Below are 18,345 nucleotides of genomic sequence, written 5' to 3'. Positions count from 1 at the left end.
GTTGCCACATGCAAAGCAGATGCTCCATAACTAAGGCCTTGGGTATGTAAGCTGCCTTTGAACCTATGGCCTCTCTTGTATCGATAAACTTGCTATAGTTATTATGAGGTGTAGGAAAAACAAATGATTCTCACAACAAATGTTCTGAAAAATATATTCTTATTCACAATTTAGTTTTAAAGGCATTCAAGAGCAGACCCTTCTATCTAACTGAACCCCATCCACCCCACCAGCAGCTTGAGAATCTGAAATAGCACCCTGACCATAAATTCCAGTTTCTGGAGGATCAGGCAATCAATCACGATTATGATAGTCAAACTGAACCTCCAGTTTCAGAGGCAGTATACCTCTCAATACCTGTTGCTTGTCGGGCAACAATGGGGAAGGGTTGTTGTCTTTGAGGTGTGTGGATTTCCTGGAAACATCCAGCAGTCCATTGCTGAGAACAGACTGCTAATCTAGAGATGAACCCTTACTTTGATTCAGCAGGTTCCTTATTATGCTCATATGCTTGACATTCCCTTCTGTTCCATTCTTACTTGTGAATTTGCAGTGTTCCTCACTGTATCAGAGGCACTCGGGGTGCATGTACTTATCTATTTTCAATATATATGCCACCATTCTCATCACCAGTTCAAGGCCACTTACAACAATGGATATATATAGCATAAAAACATGCATAATCATTAAAACCAATCAAATAACAATACACACTCATATCCACATCTGTACACTGTAAAAAAAAGGAGCACATAAGCCTCATAGTGAGAGGAAAAACTTGTGACGCCATGGGGACTTATGCCAATACACATTGACCTGGTTCACTGAGAAATAAGACAAATTAAATAATTTTTGTTGATGAATCATCTGCCTTTTAACAGATTAATCAATTAAATTCAATCCATTTACTACCTAGACACCAATATAATTGCCTTTGTGAGATGCTGATATATTGATCATTTTAATTCCCGTTTCTATAAGACAGGGTGTCTAGAACTGTACACACTAAGTGCAGCTGCCATGTAGATTTATATGACAGGACGACAGTCTTTGCAGGAGAATTGATGTGAAAGAAGCTTCTGTGCCCTGCTCCAGTTGCATTTTACGTAACTTTGCAAAAGATTCAAAAGGTGCAGATGGCATTATGCAGGACACAGAAGCAACATGGGATGGCTGTTACGCAACTGTTTGCACAGTCCTGATGCAGAGTTCATGTGAGGGAGTGGTGTGGCCAGAATGAACTGTGCTCCAGGAAAACTGTGCAGGCAGATGGCCCTCTGCGGTCCTTTGCCAGCTGGCTGATGGCAGCTGTGGTTGCTTAAATGTATGCTAGAGAGGAACAAAACAAAACTGACAGTGCTGTAATTGGCTTCCTGGTCACTTTGCCCTTATAGAGCAATTGAATAGTTCCTAGCTACGGTGTATAACACAGAACATGTGACATTGCACTTGATTCACACTGCAAGCCCAACTTGATCAGACCACTTAGGTCAACATTCCACGTCCAGCAGTTGTAAGCCAGCTACTTCTGGGAAAACGGAAGCCCTGAAGCCAGCAGCCCTTCAGTGCTGATATTGCCCTCCAAGGGGCAAATCAAAGGCATGCTGTTCCATAAACATCTACCAACAGCTGTTAATAGACCTCTTTCCCAAGAGTTTGTTGATGTCTAATTCCTTTTTAAAGCCACTGAAACCCAACTCAAACTAAGCACCAGAGACCCATAACTGGTTCTCCTGAAGTCTTTTTCAAAACTGAAAATTAGCTTCAGGTTATTGGACTATTGTCGGTTTTTGTGAATTGAACTGGGGCTGCGGCACTGGGGTAAGAGGACATGCTGTTAGTCTAATCAAAATTCCTTTCCCCAAATCTTCAGTCAGTGCTGCTCTGGGAAAAATACATAGGTACCTGTGCCATATTAGTCTTGTGTCCTCAACAATCCTCATGATGCTTGAGTTAGTAGGTGACTCTGATCAGGGAAATGGTGTGAATAAAGCTTTGAGTTCCTCTCCAAGAACCATGTTCCCAATCCAGTTTGGGGGGAAATCCACCCCTTCCAATTAATTTTTAGAAAATATATTTGGAGATTTCAGTTGGATCTACTGCACTGTGTCTTGTTTGGCCCAAAGCCAATGGCTGCCACCACTCTTCTGTGTCATCCCTTCTGTCCCCTTTCAAGAATGCAGTGCTGGAGATGCAAGTACTTCCCTTCTAACAACTTGTGCACATCTATTTTAGTTTGCCTCTAGATAAATGCTACATCTTCCTCTAGTTGTAAGCATCCTTTGAAACTGAAAACAGAATTTCACACCATGTCCAGCTCCTTTCCCTTTCCATCTGGTCCTTAAGTTTTCCAATGACCCTCATTAGTGTAGTCCCCCTGAGCTCCATGCGGAAAAACTGCCAATGATATGCCTCTCCTATCTGAATGAGCCCCAAAATAATCTCTCCATCCCCACCCACATGAAGGTTTTGCTCACAGTGGTCTCGGGGATCGGCTCTGGGCCCTACTTGGGGCTCTCAGCAGCTGTCCAACTATGCCAATCTGATGTCAGCCCTATTGCTTTTCACCTGACCCACTCTCATTGTTGAAGGTGAGTATTGGGGACTTCTAGATATGGGTGACTTGGACTGATGAGGCTGAAAGGTAGCTGTATAGAATACAAACACTGACAAATCCATCCCCTAGTGTCTGCTCTAGGGCGTTGTTACGTGTCATTCTTTTAGGTAAACAAGAGTCTAGCAGGGAGATGACTGCCTCCTACCACTAGTATAACTTTGTGATGGATGACATATATCTTGAGGTTAAACTAATTAACCAAGAAATGAACACTGCAAAAATTAAATGCGTGCACGAGCCCTAAGAGGGCTGTTCCAATGTTTAATTCAATGCACTTCCACTCTGTGCTGACGCTGTTGTTCCCTCCTTCATTAAGTATTGATTATCAAATAATCTTGTCATGCAAACATTGCTTCATAACACACTAGCTGCCCCTGGCTTGCGAAAAGGCTGGCGCTTTGGTATTATACAACAGGGCAGCCCATTCACCAGGTTCCTTTTCTCTCCGAAGGTACTACTTTGAGCCCCAGTGGCATCAAAGCCTGCTCTTTGAGACACCGCCTGAAATTACAGCATGTAATATTCCAAGCAGAGCCAGTGCTGCTTGGACCTGCAAATTAGCATAGCGTCAGATTGATTGCCGTCTATTTGAGTTATTAATTCATTATTAAAAACTGCCTCAGCAGAACAGCTTCCTTACTACGGTGCGGCACATAACATATGCTCCTCTGGTTTCTGACTGATTCTGCTGCTGAGGGAATTGGCCGCACTCGGAGGAGTGAGAAAAAAATGTCAGCCAGGCGCTGCTGCCCGTAGAGTGGCGGGGAGCTTGAGCTCACTCTTCCCTGGGATGTGGAGGTGGCAGGGAAAATGCTATTCCCACAGCCACTGAGTGACTCACTCACAAATTTATTTTTTATTGCCGCCATTATTCACACACACTGTGAAAGTTAAACAATTTATTTGATACTTAGTGAGAATGCTTCCCTATCTTGTGATTATCATCGGAAACCAGGGAACCTTAGAAAAAAAGGCTTACCTCTCACAATCAACAGCCAATAGCAGAACAAATTATCTTTGGTATCGATGATGGGGGATCAGGGTATTAAATATCTGTTTCATGCTGAACATTGGTTGGCAATCTTCAGTCTCGAAGGACTACGGTATAAGCCTACAGCACCCGGTATTCCCAGGCAGTCTCCCATCCAAGTACTAACCAGGCCTGACCCTGCTTAGCTTCTGAGATCTAGACGCTCTTCCAGAACCACCATTCAGAGCGCGATACCATAGCCTTTCGAGACTGAAGGTTGCCAACAAGAAGCTGAACATAAACCCATCCAGAAAAAAGACCATTTTTTCCCCTGCACTGGAACAGAACTTTACAAGAAAAGCAAAAATCATGTTACTAGTTCAGAAAAAGACTCAGTTAAAAAAAAGGGGGGCAGGGATTATACTCTATGACTCCAAGGGAATGAATCAAAAGCCCATTAAACCAGTATGTCAGAGAATTTCATTCATTAGAGTTTGATTCAGGCTTCCTTTACTCTGCCCCTGAGAGTAAACTCTGCTCCCTGAGGCATCTACTGGGCCACTGTGAGATACAGGAAGCTGGACTAGATGGACCATTGGCCTGATGCAGCAGGGCTCTTCTTATGTTCTTATACCCCCTTCGGGGTCTTCAAACCAGCAGGCAAGATAGACACGCCACTTCAGATCTCTGAACTGCAAGTAGACTGTAATGATTACTGATTTACAACTTTGTCACCTTCCTTCCCCATAATGAGCTCAGGGTGGCATGCAAGCATGATTCTCATCCTCTCATTGTATCCTCATGTCTGGAGCTGGACTTACTAGCCTCAGGGAGCAGCCTGCCCAGTGAGCTTGGGACCATGCTGGGAGGAGCCAGAGTTCCTTGGGTGTGCCAATGCATATATGAAGCTCCTGGATTGTGTGTTTGGGGCCTGAGTGGGTTTTTTCCCTCTTTCAATGAAAATAGCAGTGGTGGATATATAATTCAGATCCAGAGCATGGTAAGAGGGGAATTTTACTTTTTGCCCCTTGTATAGTTCAAACTACTTAGAACTATTCAATTGTAAAAATCCCTACGTGGGTTTAGAACAGCCTGCCTATGTAAACCGCCTTGGATTAAAGTCTGAGGAGAAATCTGACGACCAAAGAAAGGCGGTATATAAATACCTGTATGTATAAATAAATAAATAAATAAATAAATAAATCAGGATCGTCTGTTATCATGCCCCACCATAGTGCAATTTGCCACAAATTAATATCTTGAATTGGCACTAATGGGAAGCAAGACAATCTTCTGTTAAGGGGTAGAATTGTTGAAAAGGTTTGGAAACCCCCATCTATGAGCAAACTGCATTGAAAATACATTCTATGTGCTGAAAACAAATGTCTTGGAATTGTTACCATGTCTATGTGACTTTATCCTTAATATTACAATCTGGTGCCATCGTGTTTTTCATGCATCTGACATCAGGCATGCTTTTCTTCAAAGGTGTTCGTTCAGCCCCAGTGGCAAAAGATGATCACATTGAGGAAATGGTGAGTAGAAAAAAATCTCATTATCGTACATGGGAAATGAGAGGCCCAATCCTATACAACTTTCCAGCGCTGGGGCAGCCGTGCCAATGGGTCGTGTGCTGTTTCCTGTGATGGAGGGGCAGTTACGGAAGCCTCCTCAAGGTAAAGGAATGTTTGTTTCTTAACCTTAGGGCTGCATTGTGGCTACATCCGTGCTGGAAAGTTGGAAAGGATTGGACCCTAGATGAAGTACATGGGCAGCCCAATCTTGCCTAACTCCCCACACACCATTACAATTGTAAACTGAGGGAAGGGAATCCCAGAAAGTGGGTTCCACTGCTGACAAGACCCTATTTCTTGCCGTCATCCCTCTCACTTCTGTAAGCCATGGCACTTCTAAAAGGGCTTAACTGAATACCGAAGAGCCAGATTACATGGCAGAAGGCAGTCTCTCAAATACTTTGGCCTGAAGCTCTATCGTGCTTTAAAGAACAAGACCAGCACCTTGAATTGGGCCTGGAAATGAACTGGCAGCCAGCACAAAAGTTTACATACAGAAGTTCCTAGGTTTGGTCTCTGATACCTCTAGGGAGGGCAGAAAAATATTCCAGAAACACTGGAGAGTTGCTGCTGGTCATTGCCGATGATACTGAATGAGAAGGATCAATGGTCTGGCTCAGTGCAAGGCAACTTCCTATATCCTGGATGACGGTGATCGTTTTGCATTTTTGGCTAAAAGTGGCCAAGGCTGTCACTGTCTCTATCATCTAATTTAGTGAAGGACAAGCAAATCTAGATTAACTCAACCAGCAATCAGAGCAGTGATGCAGTTGGTAAACAGAACTTGGCTGGGTTACAAAATTGTTAGTGACGGCCAATAATTGTGTGACAAGAAATGGCATTTGCCAACTGGTTTGAGATTGCAGGCTGGGGACTGATGTGAAGGATCTCCATCTGTTGTGCTTGAGAGGGATCTGAGATCTTGGCTCATGTGTTGAAGTACATCTGGCATCCTCATCTGTATCGTCTCTTTGGTCCTCACCAACATTTTCAGTCATTGCAAAATGTTCACCTGCTTCAAGCACCTGAAAGCATTAAAAGCCAAACACTGAAAGTCCTAACATAATGTTACATGAAGCTATTTTCTTCTGTCCTCAAAACACCTCTGGCCCATAACAGCTTCTGGGCTGCTTTCCATCATGCATGAATGATTAATTTCCACAGCTTTTCAGTTCTATGGAAAGCAGGTCACCTCATAGACATGGGGTGGGTGGACCATGCATTATAGAATGAGGGTTTTTGTTTCCTTATGGAAAGGAAATGTAAATGTCACAGCACTGAGTAAAACTACAATCGAGTGTTTGCTTCTGATTAAGGCAGTGGATTGTGCACCTAACACATCTTGGTTGTACCAATTTCAATGGATTCCAATTCCAGGCCTAATTCAAAGCACTGAGCTTACCCCGTTAAGGCCCAAATGTTTTGAGACCAGATTATCTAAAGAAAGCCTTCTTTCATATGAACCTATTTGCACATGTTGATAATCAAGGGGGGGGGGGCTTCCTCCATGACCCGCTCAAAGGTTGCTGAGAGAACTCCACAGTCAGGGAATTAGAGGGCAGGTTCTCTCCTGGATTAAGAACTGGTTAAGGAAGCAGATAGTGGGTGTCAATGGGCAACTTTCACAATGGAGAGAGGTGGAAAGTGGTGTGCCCCAACGATCTGTTCTGGGACCTGTACTTTTCAACCTGTTCATAAATGACCTGGAGGCAGGGCTAAGCAGCGAGGTGGCCAAGTTTGCAGATGACACCAAACTTTTCTGAGTGCTGAAGACCCGAAGACACTGTGAAGAGCTCCAGAAGGATCTCTCCAAACTGGGAGACTGGGCATCAAAATGGCAGATGCATTTCAATGTCAGTAAGTGTAAAGTCATGCACATTGGGGCAAAGAATCAAAACTTTACATATAGGCTAATGGGTTCTGAGCTGTCTGAGACAGATCAGGAGAGAGATCTTGGGGTCCTTGTGGAGAAGAGAGCTAATTCCATGCTTGGGGTCATTAGGAAAGGCACTGAGAATAAGACAGCTAATATTGTAATGCCATTGTACAAATCGATAGTAAGGCCACACCTGGAGTATTGAGTCCAGTTCTGGTTACCATATCTCAAAAAGGAAATAGCGGATATGGAAAAGATGCAAAAGAGAGCAACTAAGATGATTACTGGGCTGGGGCACCTTCCCTATGAGGAAAGGCTACAGCATTTGGGCCTCTTCAGTCTAGAAAAGAGGTGCCTGAGGGGGGACAAGATTGAGAAATCATGTAGGGGATGGACAGAGAGGATAGAGAGACTTCTTTTACCTCTCACATAACACCAGAACCAGAGGACATCCACAAAAGTTGAGTGTTGGGAGAGTTAGGACAGACAGAAGAAAATATTTCTTTACCCAGCATGTAAATTAGTTTGTGGAACTCTTTGCCACAGGAAGTAGTGATGGTGTCTTGCCTGGATGCCTTTAAGAAGGGATTGGACAAATTTCTGGAGGAAAAGTTCATTATTGGTCATAGTAGTTCATTATTAAGTCATAGTAGGTATGTGCAAGTTCTTGATTTTAGAGGCGGGCTGCCTCTGATTGCCAGATGCAGGGGAGGGCACTGGGATGCAGGTTGTGTCTGTTGTCTTGTGTGCTCCCTGGGGCATTTGGTGGGCCTCTGTGAGATACAGGAAGCTGGACTAGATGGGCCTTTGGACTGATCCAGTGGGGCTCTTCTTATGTTCTTACTCTCAATTGAGGTGTAATGGGAGGGCAAGCACTTTTTCAGTAGTGATATAAAGAGTGGTGTCAGGATTTGGTCAGGTCAGGCATTGGCTAAGGCTCATACCTATCAAAGGACCCAGTTGATCAATCCAGTCTCTGAGCCCTCTGTATTGGTGGCAATGATAGTGTCCTATGTGCTATTGGGGGGGGGGGGAAGGTAGAAGACACTGTGAGGGACTCAGTACAGTGCTTTGCCCCATGGCCTCCATGAACCTGAGACTGACACTGGGTGGCAGCCACATTTTGAAACTTCCTGTTCTGAAAGATTCAGCAGTCTTCCTTATTGTCTTGTGGTGACAAGTGAAGACACTGTCATTTAAATGGGGTTTTCTAGAGCATTCTCTGGAGTAAGTTTGAAATTTGGCTTCCTCTGTGGGAGTGGGGTTTCTTTTATTTTCTTTTTTGGTTGATGTATTTCTTTTTTTAAAAAAGTTTTCTTTGTTTCTTTCATTTTTAATACTGTTACCTTGATAAATGTTCTTATGAAGTTTAATCAGTGACAGTGGTCCTTGACAACTGTGTCCCGCTCAAATGCACCCTGGTATTGCACATTTGTATCCCATCTTTTTGTGTCCTGGACATTTGTGTCCCAATATATGTATATTTATATTAGATGTACTTGTTAATTTTTTAAATGAAAAGATCCCATTAGGGCTGGGATAAGAGTTTTAGCATATGTAACTTGGGGCTTGTTTCCCAGTTATAGTGGGATACAAATAACTGGGATGGGAAGAAAAAAATGTCCAGAGACACCAATGACCACGATGTATTTCACCAGAACACCATCATCCAGGATCCAAATACCCTAGTACCATTTAACCACGTTGAGGGTCCTATTTGGGAAGGAAAGGCAGGGTAAAATGTTCAATCAAGCAATCAGTCCAACAACCTGATCTCTAAAGCGTAATTTAACATGTTGCTTGAGCCTTTAAGCCACGGATTAAAACACATTATAGGATCTAGTCCCAACATTTCACTTTCAGCTATGGAAAGCATCTTCAGGGGTTGTAAATAATTCTTAACAAGTTCTTTACAAACCCTGAAAATGCTTTCCACAGTCGAAAGTGAAACATTTGAACTAGATCCTATAATGTGTTTTAATCTGTGGCTTAAAGACCCAAGCAACTTGTTAAATTATGCTTTAAACTCATCCAGTCACAAATGCCTTAGTATGTTTGTAACCTGATCTCTCCTAACTCCTTTTGCTCTAGGTAACACGGTGCATTGTTGAAGTCCTTTTGAATGGCCTGTCTAAACCCAATGCTCCACCTATTGATCCCATGTGCAGGGAGCTTCTGAAGAAAAGTGAGTGCAGTTCTGAAGAAACTCTGATATACTTACCTGATATGTTACCTTGACGCAGCAAAATTAGGTGTGACTGTTTCAAGAGCACTTTCGTGTTTCATAACAGCCCAAGAGTTGGGGTGGTGTCAGGGGGTTACCAGGTTGGGTGGGGAAGAAGAGGCTTGTGCTGACAAAGATTCCTCCCTATTCATGGATGAGGAGGGTGGGAGAAGCCATTGCTTGCTGCCGCTGTCCCCACTGCTGAAAAGCTTGCCCCAGTACATCCACCACTCTGATACCAGCACTGCCAAGAGCTCATACCCCTTGCTAATGAGACTAAGGGCCTAATTCTAGCCAACTTTCCAGTGCAAGGGGGCATGCGCTGCATCCTGTAGTGGAGGGACAGTCAAGGAGGTCTCCATGAGGTAAGGGAATGTTTGTTTCCTTAGCTCAGGGTTACCTTGTGGCTGCATCAACCCTGGAAAGTTGGATAGGATTGGGTACTAAGAGACACATTTAAGTGATGGCTTACTTATATTTAGGAGGGCAGGGGGAGAGCAGCTGTCCCTACTCAGCCCAGCAAAGCATCTTTTCCATATGAATCAGATCATTTGTGGATATGGCTGCAGCTACACTGAAGTAAACCCTGTGATAGCAACATCCCAAAAATGTGCTGCTACAGGTAAGCAAAGTGACATTTAGAAAGAATTAATTTGAGATTTTTCCTCCTTCTTACATGAGCTAGTGGTAATTTTTAGTCCTGATCCAGAATTAAGATGACATCACTCTAATATCAATCAAGATAAATGTACTGGGATAAAGAACAAATAAATCAAATATTCTTTGCCTAGAATGTTACACACTTTCATTAATACCTCCATGATATGAGACAGGAACCTTTGGGGGAAAGGAAGGAAATACTCTAAGGCAGAGTTCTCAAACTGGGGCATCAGGACACCTCAACCTGAGGAGGTGTTTGCCTTTCCCCCTTTAAGGGAGGGGGAGGGGGGAATGCAGCGACACGATCCCCAGGATGACACCGCTGCCAGAGGCTCCAGTGGCTTTCTTTTACTTACAAGATGAAGTAGCAGCCTCCCAGAGGTGCAGGGAGTCCTGCAGAAGCCTCCACAGGGCTCCCCAAGCTGTGGAGAATGTGAAAATAATGATCATGACCCACGTGATCGCAAATCGAAAGTGGGTTGTGATTGCTATTTTCACATTCTCTGCGGCTTGGGAAGTCCTGCGGAAGCTTCTGCAGGGTTCCCTGCACCCCTGGGAGGCTGCTGTTTTGTCTTGTAAGTAAAAGAAGGCCCTGGTGCCCCTGGCAGCAACATGATCCTCAGGATTGCGCTGCTGCATTCCCCCTCCCCCTCAAAGACTTTCTGTGGCTCCTGAACTGCAGGAGAGTTTGGCAATCACAGCTCTATGGCTACAATCCTATGTACACTTACCTGGCCATAAGCCTCACTGAATATATAGTGCTTACAACTACTGAGTAGACATGTCTCAGATTGCACTGAAAGATTCTCCTTCTAACTTTTAAAAATGTAAAACAAAAACCGAAGGGAATCATGCTAATAAGCGACATGATTTCCATCAAGATAATTGCCAGATGCACGCGAACTTAGCAAAGAGGTGATTAACCAATACATGAAGAACGAGATGTGCAGTGTGCAAAAGAAATATTTTCTCTAATTAGGGAAAGGGATATGAAGTAGGTTCGGCTTCAGTAGATGTTTTCAGTTTTGCTGTTCACCATCACAAGACTAACAAAGCCATAAAAATATAGAGATGGGGAAAAGTGACACCTTTCTAATTGCTATTTCTTCTCCACAGAGAGCAGGAGGCCTATTTGGTCTTGACTTCAGGGACCTGTGCTTTGTGAAGGACACATTTCCAGAGCAAAGGATAATGCCTTTTGCATGAAATTTCCACTTTCAGCTAGGACCATATCTGTAGAATTTGCTCTAGAAGGCTGTGTGCCTGGGTGGGCCATTTACCATTAGACAGTTAAGGATCAGTGTCTGAAGAAGACTGACCTAAGAAGAGCCCTGCTGGATCAGGCTGAAGGCCCATAGTCTGGCATCCTGTTTCTCATAGACCCACAAGACGCACCCGAGAAGCCCTCAAGCAGGCATGTCCCTCTCTTCTCATTGCTCCCCTGCAATTGAGTACTGAGTACCCTCAGTGGCACACTACCTCTGACCCTGGAGGGGTAGCATATAGCTATCATAACTAGTCCTCCATTAAGGGCACAATCCTAACCAACTTTCCAGCACTGGCTGTGACAGTGGGACATGTGCTGTATCCTGCTCTTGGGGGGCAGTCACGGAGGCCTCCTCAAGGTGAGGCAATGTTTGTTCCCTTACCTCAGAGTTGCATTGCCCTTATGTCAGTGCTGGGAAGTTGGTTAGGATTGCAGCCTCAGGGCCCAATCCTATCCAATTTTCCAGCACCGGTGCAACCACAATGCATCCCCAAGGTAAGGGAACAAAGGTTCCCATACCTTAAGGGGGCCTCTGTGACTTCTGCCCCAGTACAAGATGCAGTGCATGCCCCGTTGGCACAGCTGCACCGGCACTGGAAAATTGGATAGGCTTAGGCCCTAAATTGCCTAATCTCTTTTTAAAGCTGCCTGTGCCAGTAGTTGCACACACAGTTTGTGGTAGTGACTTCTATAGATTAATGGCAGGCCGTGTGATATACTTCTTTTTCTCTGTTCTTTATTTCCTGCCAGTCACTTTCATCAGTTGGCGCCTGGTTGTAGTGTTATGTGTGATAACACTTCTCTGTGTCCTCTTTCTTCACACCATGCATAATGAGAGATTCTGGATCTTTCAGCAACCACCCCTAAATCAAGTGTGGCTAGCTAGCATTGAAGATGGCAACCCCAAGGTTGGAGCTCCCATCTTAGGAGTGTTACAGTTCAGCTGCAGCTCAATGTGAATGAGCTGAACTCCACATGTCTAATCTTCTCCAGAGGAACGTTTTTAAGATTTTTCTAATACATTGCCCCCAAATATCTTTCAGCCATCCTATCACATTCACACCAATCCAGGGTAGTTAGATAGTAGTAAACAGATTGGATTCTCCCTCCCCCCAACTCTTTTCCCAAAGCATAGTCTTCTAGCCTAACCTTCTTCCTGCTATATAAGCTTTCCATGTGCAGAGACATTTTTAACAGGAGAGGGTGATAGTTATCCTGGATTAATTAATGCAGAGCACAATTGATGCAAAGCATTGATGTCTCTTAGATAAATCTTCAAATCTTCAATTATCTTCAAGCATGCAAACAGTAAAATGAAGCTGATTGGATGAGGATATTGTAATTGCACAGTTCAAGGAGTACATCTGAAGCTAATGGATAAGAGACCAATAGTGTAATGACAAAAGAATCAGAAACCATCAAGAAGTGTGACAGGAAGCACAATAAGAAAGTAAGGAAGGAGCTAGAGCAGAACAGGACTGAACCTACCTTTGGAACCCAATATCACATGCTTCCTTCGTTGCATTTGTGGCCATGACATTCCATTTTCTGGACAAGGAGGATGCTTTAAGGCAACTTCACATAGTGACAGTAATCATGTGATGGACTCAGCTCCTCCCATTGCTAGGTAATCACTGACATAATAAAAGAGAGTGGCCCATATAGTGGTGCTCAGATTTCTAGATGACTAGCAGGGGGGTGGCAGACAAAAAAAGGTAGACAAGTGGTGGAAGTCAACCCAGGCAAGAGGTGTGAACACAGTGGCATGTTCACTCATAACTTGTTTTGTTTTAGGCAACCAACGAAAGCAAGGAGAGAAAAATATCAACACAGACATAGACCTTGGCACAAGGCAGTTATCAGAAGAGTTGGAGAAAACAGCAGGAAGGACTGTGAAGGAAGAACAAGATCTGAATGAGGAAGAATTTAAAAGACAGACAGGAGGAGGTCAGAACTGGAACCCAGAGGAAGGAAAACATGAAGAAAATGGTGACCAACAAGTCCTCTCCCAAGGAAATCCTTATTCAAATGATGAAGCCCACAAAAAGGAAAAAAAGAATGATGATGAGAAAAGAAATGAAGAGAAGGACAACTCTAAAAGAATCACCCATGGCGAAGAAGGAAGCATAGAAAAGAAACGTGGTGAAGAGGTAGAGCATGAGCTTTTAGACAAAAAGTCCTTTTCCACCACAGGAAGGGAAGCTGAAAGTGACTACAAACGTTCTGGAAGTCAAAGGCACTCTGAGGAAAGTGCTCATAGCCAAGAAAAGGGAAACCAAGCAAGTAAGGAGGAGGAAGATGGGGAAGAGGAAGAAGAGGAGAGCAGTGAGAAATATCACCACAGTCTTCATCGAGAATATGAAGACTCTTTTGAGAGGGAAGAAGCTGAGGCAGAAAAACGAGGACACAAACCAAGACATTACCACAGCAAACCCAGACTTGGCAACTCCTCTGAGTACAAGAGACATCATAATGAAGAGAAGGTGGATTCACCTGAAGAGTCTAGTGAGGAAGAAAGCAGCTTCTGGAATAAAAGGAGTCATTACCCTAAACATCATCATTATGAGCCAGGACATCATTATGAGAAGAGAAATTCTGATGAGATGCAGAATTCTGAGGAAATGGAGGGAAGGAGCAGGAGCAAAGAGTACCAGGACAGATGGCATTACACCAGAGAGGATGATGAAGAGGAAGACATGAGACACCACAGCATGGAAAGTGAAGAGAAACTGCCCCACCCTGAGAAAAAGAGGCCCCATGTTGAGTCTCAAAAGGAAATGAGACACCATTATGAGGAAAGGAAGCCTCACAGTAAGACAAGTGAAGAAGATCTGGGTAGGCAACATAGTAATGGCAGAAGGGATGAGAAAATGCAACAGCATGATAAAAAACGGCAGCGCTTACAGTGGGAGGAGACCCCAAAGCCGCAGAGCGTAGAGATGGGAGAGGACCTATACAGTCCAGAAGAGGGGTTCGGAAAAGAAAAAAAGTACTATCCTGATGCTGTCAGTGAGGAAGAGCCAGACAAGAGACATCACAGTGAGGGGGACAAGCATGGTAGCAATAAAAGGACACTCCTGGTTGAAGAAGGCTATCCTAGAAGCCACTACCTTGTAGAAAATGTGAAAAGAGCTGCCACTTCAATCATCCCTTACTACCAACAGCTCAGGTGGAAGAACAGACATACTGGCAAGAAGGATGATGTTGGTGACCCATTTTTGGAGAGCGATGAAGAACCCAGGTCTCACCTGAATGAGAGAGATTTCTTTCCAGAGTATAATGACTATGACTATTGGGAGAAGAAGCAACTTATGGACAGCCTGAATCCCAAGCGCAATGAGCACAGTCTTGATCAGAAGCACAAATTTGACATGAAAAGGCAATACAACAGGATGGATGAACTTGCCCACCTTCTGAACTATCGGAAGAAGTCGGCTGAATTTCCAGAATTATACGACTCCAAGGAAGATGTGAAAAGGGGCCACATGATACGACGTGGCGAGGGCAAACTCAGTCAGAGGCCTCTGACACAACAGGAGGTATTTATTTATGATTATGTATGACAGATTTATTTATGATTATGTATGATTATGTATGACAGCCCTGGGGGCTGGGGATAAGAATAGGCCCTCAGTTTGGCTGTACTTGTCATAAGAGGTGACTAAACAGCCACCGGGTAGATGGGACTCGATAGCCTGGGAAGGCAGCTCATCTGAGAGAAGGAAAACTCTGATCCCAAACCTCCACTGCCTTGTGGCTACATCCAGTTATGGAAAAGGCTTCAGGAGTCAACCTCGAGGCAAAATCCGGAGCCGGAGTCCCTAAGGCAGCAGTTCATGGCTGAACACAGTCACGTTCTGGCAACTCCTGCAACGCCACTGGAACCAACCGTATTGGCTTCTGCCTTTCCACTGGACCATTTCAGCGACGTGGAGAGGGGGGATTTGCTGCATGGGTAACAGTCTATCCTCCATATCTATTTTACCCAGGCTTTGCGCACTGGAGAGGACACTCTGTTCCAGAACCACCATTCAGAGCACAATATCATAGTCTTCTGAGACTATGACCAGGCTCAGATGAGCTGCCTTCCCAGGCTATCAAGTCCCATCTACCCGGTGGCTGTTTAGTCACCTCTTACGACAAGTACAGCCAAACTGAGGGCCTATTCTTATCCCCAGCCCCCAGGGGAATAGTACTAGCACCTAGCAATAATGCTTCGTGAAGCATGGAGCACATGCAGTTTGGTGCTATGAACTCAGCAATTGGGGGTGGAAGCTGAGGAACAAGTGTACTTTCTGAAGGATGCTCTTCCAAGATAGATTCTTTTGGTGTATGCATAAAATAGTAATTCAGTAAGACAAGAAGATTTAATGGCCAGGATCCAGAGAGGCACATGAGCATAAGCAAAGTGCATCTACATCTACGTGACAGGGAAGATGGTAAATTTCTCCTTCTGGTAGTATTCATTCATTGGCATCCTTCAGTCTCAGAAGAATATGTTATCGCGCTCTGAATGGTGGTTCTGGAACAGCGGCTAGTGTGGCTGGAAAGACCAATTTGGGAGTGACAATCCCTTCTGCACTGAGAGTAAATGTAGTCGTCCCTGGTCTGTCTCCCTGGCTATGGGCTTCTTTCTTTGCCTCTGCCTCAGTCTGTTGGGCAAGTGTCTCTTCAAAGAGAGGTAGTAACACCTTTGATTTCATGTGGTGCTGGCTGAGAGGTACCTGGAGGATTTGAGGGAAATTTTGGATGGAAGGAGGAGCTGAAAATCCCATGAGATTGTTGAATATTTACAGTACTACAGAATCAGTCTTTTTCATGATATTTCTTTTAATAGCTTTCCTAATTATTTATCTTCCTTATTCAGATGGTCTCATTTTAAAAACGCAATGTCAAAAGACAAATTCACATTTTATCTATTATGTATTTATTTTACTTAACATATTTGTATCCCACCTTTTCCCCTCCTGCAAGGGAGGTGGTTCAAAGAGGCTAACAACATATTTATTTATTTATAGCTTCACACCTGGCCGTTTGGTTGACATGAACTGCAGGGGGGATTATAAGGACAATAGAAAACAACCCAGGAGCCTCTGAATTCTGTGGCCTATGACTCCACTCACTTCTCCAGTCTCTGGGGAACTGGCAGTTGGAAACAAATTCTTTATAGAGAGGAAAGGAGTAGGAGAGCCCCCTGCAACTGCTTCATTCTCCAGTGATGGGAGGGACAGAATGGTTATTTTTATGCTTAAACCGTGCAGATGCTCTTTCCAAAGGGCTGAAGAACCAGTATTATTATTATTAATTATTATTATTATTATTATTATTATTATTATTTATATACCGCTTTTAAACTAAAAGTTCACAAAGTGGTTTACAGAGAAAAATCAAATAACTAAATGGCTCCCTGTCCCAAAAGGGCTCACAATCTAAAAAGATGCAAATGAATACCAGCAGACAGCCACTAGAACAGACAGTGCTGGGGTGAGGTGGGCCAGTTACTCTCCCCGTGCTAAAAAAGGAGCATCCACTTGAAAAAGTGCCTCTTACCTAATTAGCAGGGGTTAGCAGTAGCAAAGTCTGCCCAAAGAAACCCTCCAAAGCCCTACTCTTTTTTGGGGGGGGAAGGGGGGCAAGGGTGCAACATTGTCTGGAAGAGGTCAGCACCAACTCTTAAATCAATTGTATAGCCATCCTACCTGGATTGCTTTTCAGTTAACATTCAACCAGCCGATTACTGCCTCCAGGCACATGATCAAGGACTAGTCTGCCTCACCTGATCTGGAGATACACAATTGCATGCCATTGGTATGTTGAGGACACCCAACTCTACTTCCGTACAAGGCCTCTTCCGCACCCTCCACATAGATGTCAATCATTGTGTATCCCGTAAGTTAGGTTCTTGTGGCACTTGCGCACCCCGATCGAGCAATTCCCATGGGGTTGGAGTGCCACCTTCTGCAACTTCATCAACAGGCAGGAACAGAATCAGTGCAATGCAGTGCTATCAACCTCCTCTCCTGCCTGGTGGTACAAAAGGATTCCATGACTGATGGTATCAATTCTGCTGAGAGGTCCAGTTAGAGAATTAATAGGTTCACACTGTGATCAAATTAATATGTGCAAATTAACCATGGCCAGATGTAATTTTTTTCCAGTGGGGGGCAGATGGTTACACACCTTCAATGTAAGCAAAGACTGCTAAATAAAATTGTTACTTTTTATTGTGCAGTGCAATTAGATACTCATAATGAAAAGAAATCCACGTTTGCAACTCCATGGCCTACAAGAATCAGATTTTGCATGTTTTGCAGGAGAAAGAACTAGAAAATCTGGCTGCTATGGATTTGGAGCTGCAGAAGATAGCCGAGAAGTTCAGCAGTAACCAGAGGGGATGAAGCCTGCCTGGTATAATGTGGGTATGGTAAAATGTAGCTTTATTTACAGGAACCTATATTTATTGGTAAAGTCACTACCACAAGTGTTGTTTTCCTTCCTGTCCTAATCAGAAATGCAGTTTGCTGTTCACCAAATATATAATGATTTACACAGCTGCAAGAACCTTTCTGTTTCACGTATGCTGGGAAGATCAGATCAGCATGAATTCTAGCATAAACATCATATGTGCAAAGCAGACATTTAAAGACGTTTGTGGAAACAATTGTGTTTTGTGTTCTTCAGAAATAATTATTTCTTAGTTTGAAATAATAAAACAACCCACTGTGCTGTCCTCAATATTACATGCCTGCCTTGTTAGTATCACAGTGATATGCAGAGTGCTGTGCTGATCACACAGAACGAGAGGCAAAGCAATAGGGACTTGCAGCCCAATCCTATGCATGTCTACTCAGAAGTCCCATTAGAGTCAATGGGGCTTACTCCCAGGAAAGTATGGATAGGATTGGGCTGTCAGTCAAGTTTGACCTGATAGTGTACTCTTGTTACTGTGTACTTGCACTACATAATACTTGGTTGCTCAACAAACATGTAGTAAAGCAGTGATCCAATGATGACTTTGTAGGGGTGATATCATGCACCACAGTATGGATCCAGCATAAGCTTGCCATGAGGCATGTTGACTATTATGATTCACACCTGAAAACTAATCTGAAATTGAGCCAATTTTTGAGCATGGAAGTACCTAAGAAAATAAGGTG

General features: G+C 43.8%; 1 protein-coding gene across 1 annotated transcript; it reads left to right on the top strand.

The window, feature by feature from the left end:
- The first annotated feature begins 5,075 nt into the window (after positions 1–5,075).
- On the top strand, positions 5,076–18,324 carry CHGB (chromogranin B). Its single transcript, XM_066639128.1, has 4 exons — positions 5,076–5,122; positions 9,129–9,222; positions 12,983–14,727; positions 17,503–18,324. Exons 1-4 carry the CDS (start codon positions 5,120–5,122, stop codon positions 17,584–17,586), a joined length of 1,926 nt encoding a protein of 641 aa, XP_066495225.1. The 5' UTR covers positions 5,076–5,119; the 3' UTR covers positions 17,587–18,324.
- The last annotated feature ends 21 nt before the right edge of the window (positions 18,325–18,345 follow it).

The sequence above is a fragment of the Tiliqua scincoides genome, chromosome 1, assembly GCF_035046505.1.
Source record: "Tiliqua scincoides isolate rTilSci1 chromosome 1, rTilSci1.hap2, whole genome shotgun sequence".
Taxonomy (NCBI): Eukaryota; Metazoa; Chordata; class Lepidosauria; order Squamata; family Scincidae; genus Tiliqua; species Tiliqua scincoides.
The sequence above is the reverse complement of the archived record's forward strand: the minus strand, read 5'-3'. Positions and strand labels throughout refer to the sequence as shown.

What these genes read in the sequence shown, in the direction of transcription:
- CHGB (XM_066639128.1), top strand. An exon ending in CAGGGAGCTTCTGAAGAAAA is followed by an intron (nt 9,223 to 12,982) that starts GTGAGTGCAGTT and finishes GTTTTGTTTTAG; the next exon opens with GCAACCAACGAAAGCAAGGA. An exon ending in GGCCTCTGACACAACAGGAG is followed by an intron (nt 14,728 to 17,502) that starts GTATTTATTTAT and finishes CATGTTTTGCAG; the next exon opens with GAGAAAGAACTAGAAAATCT.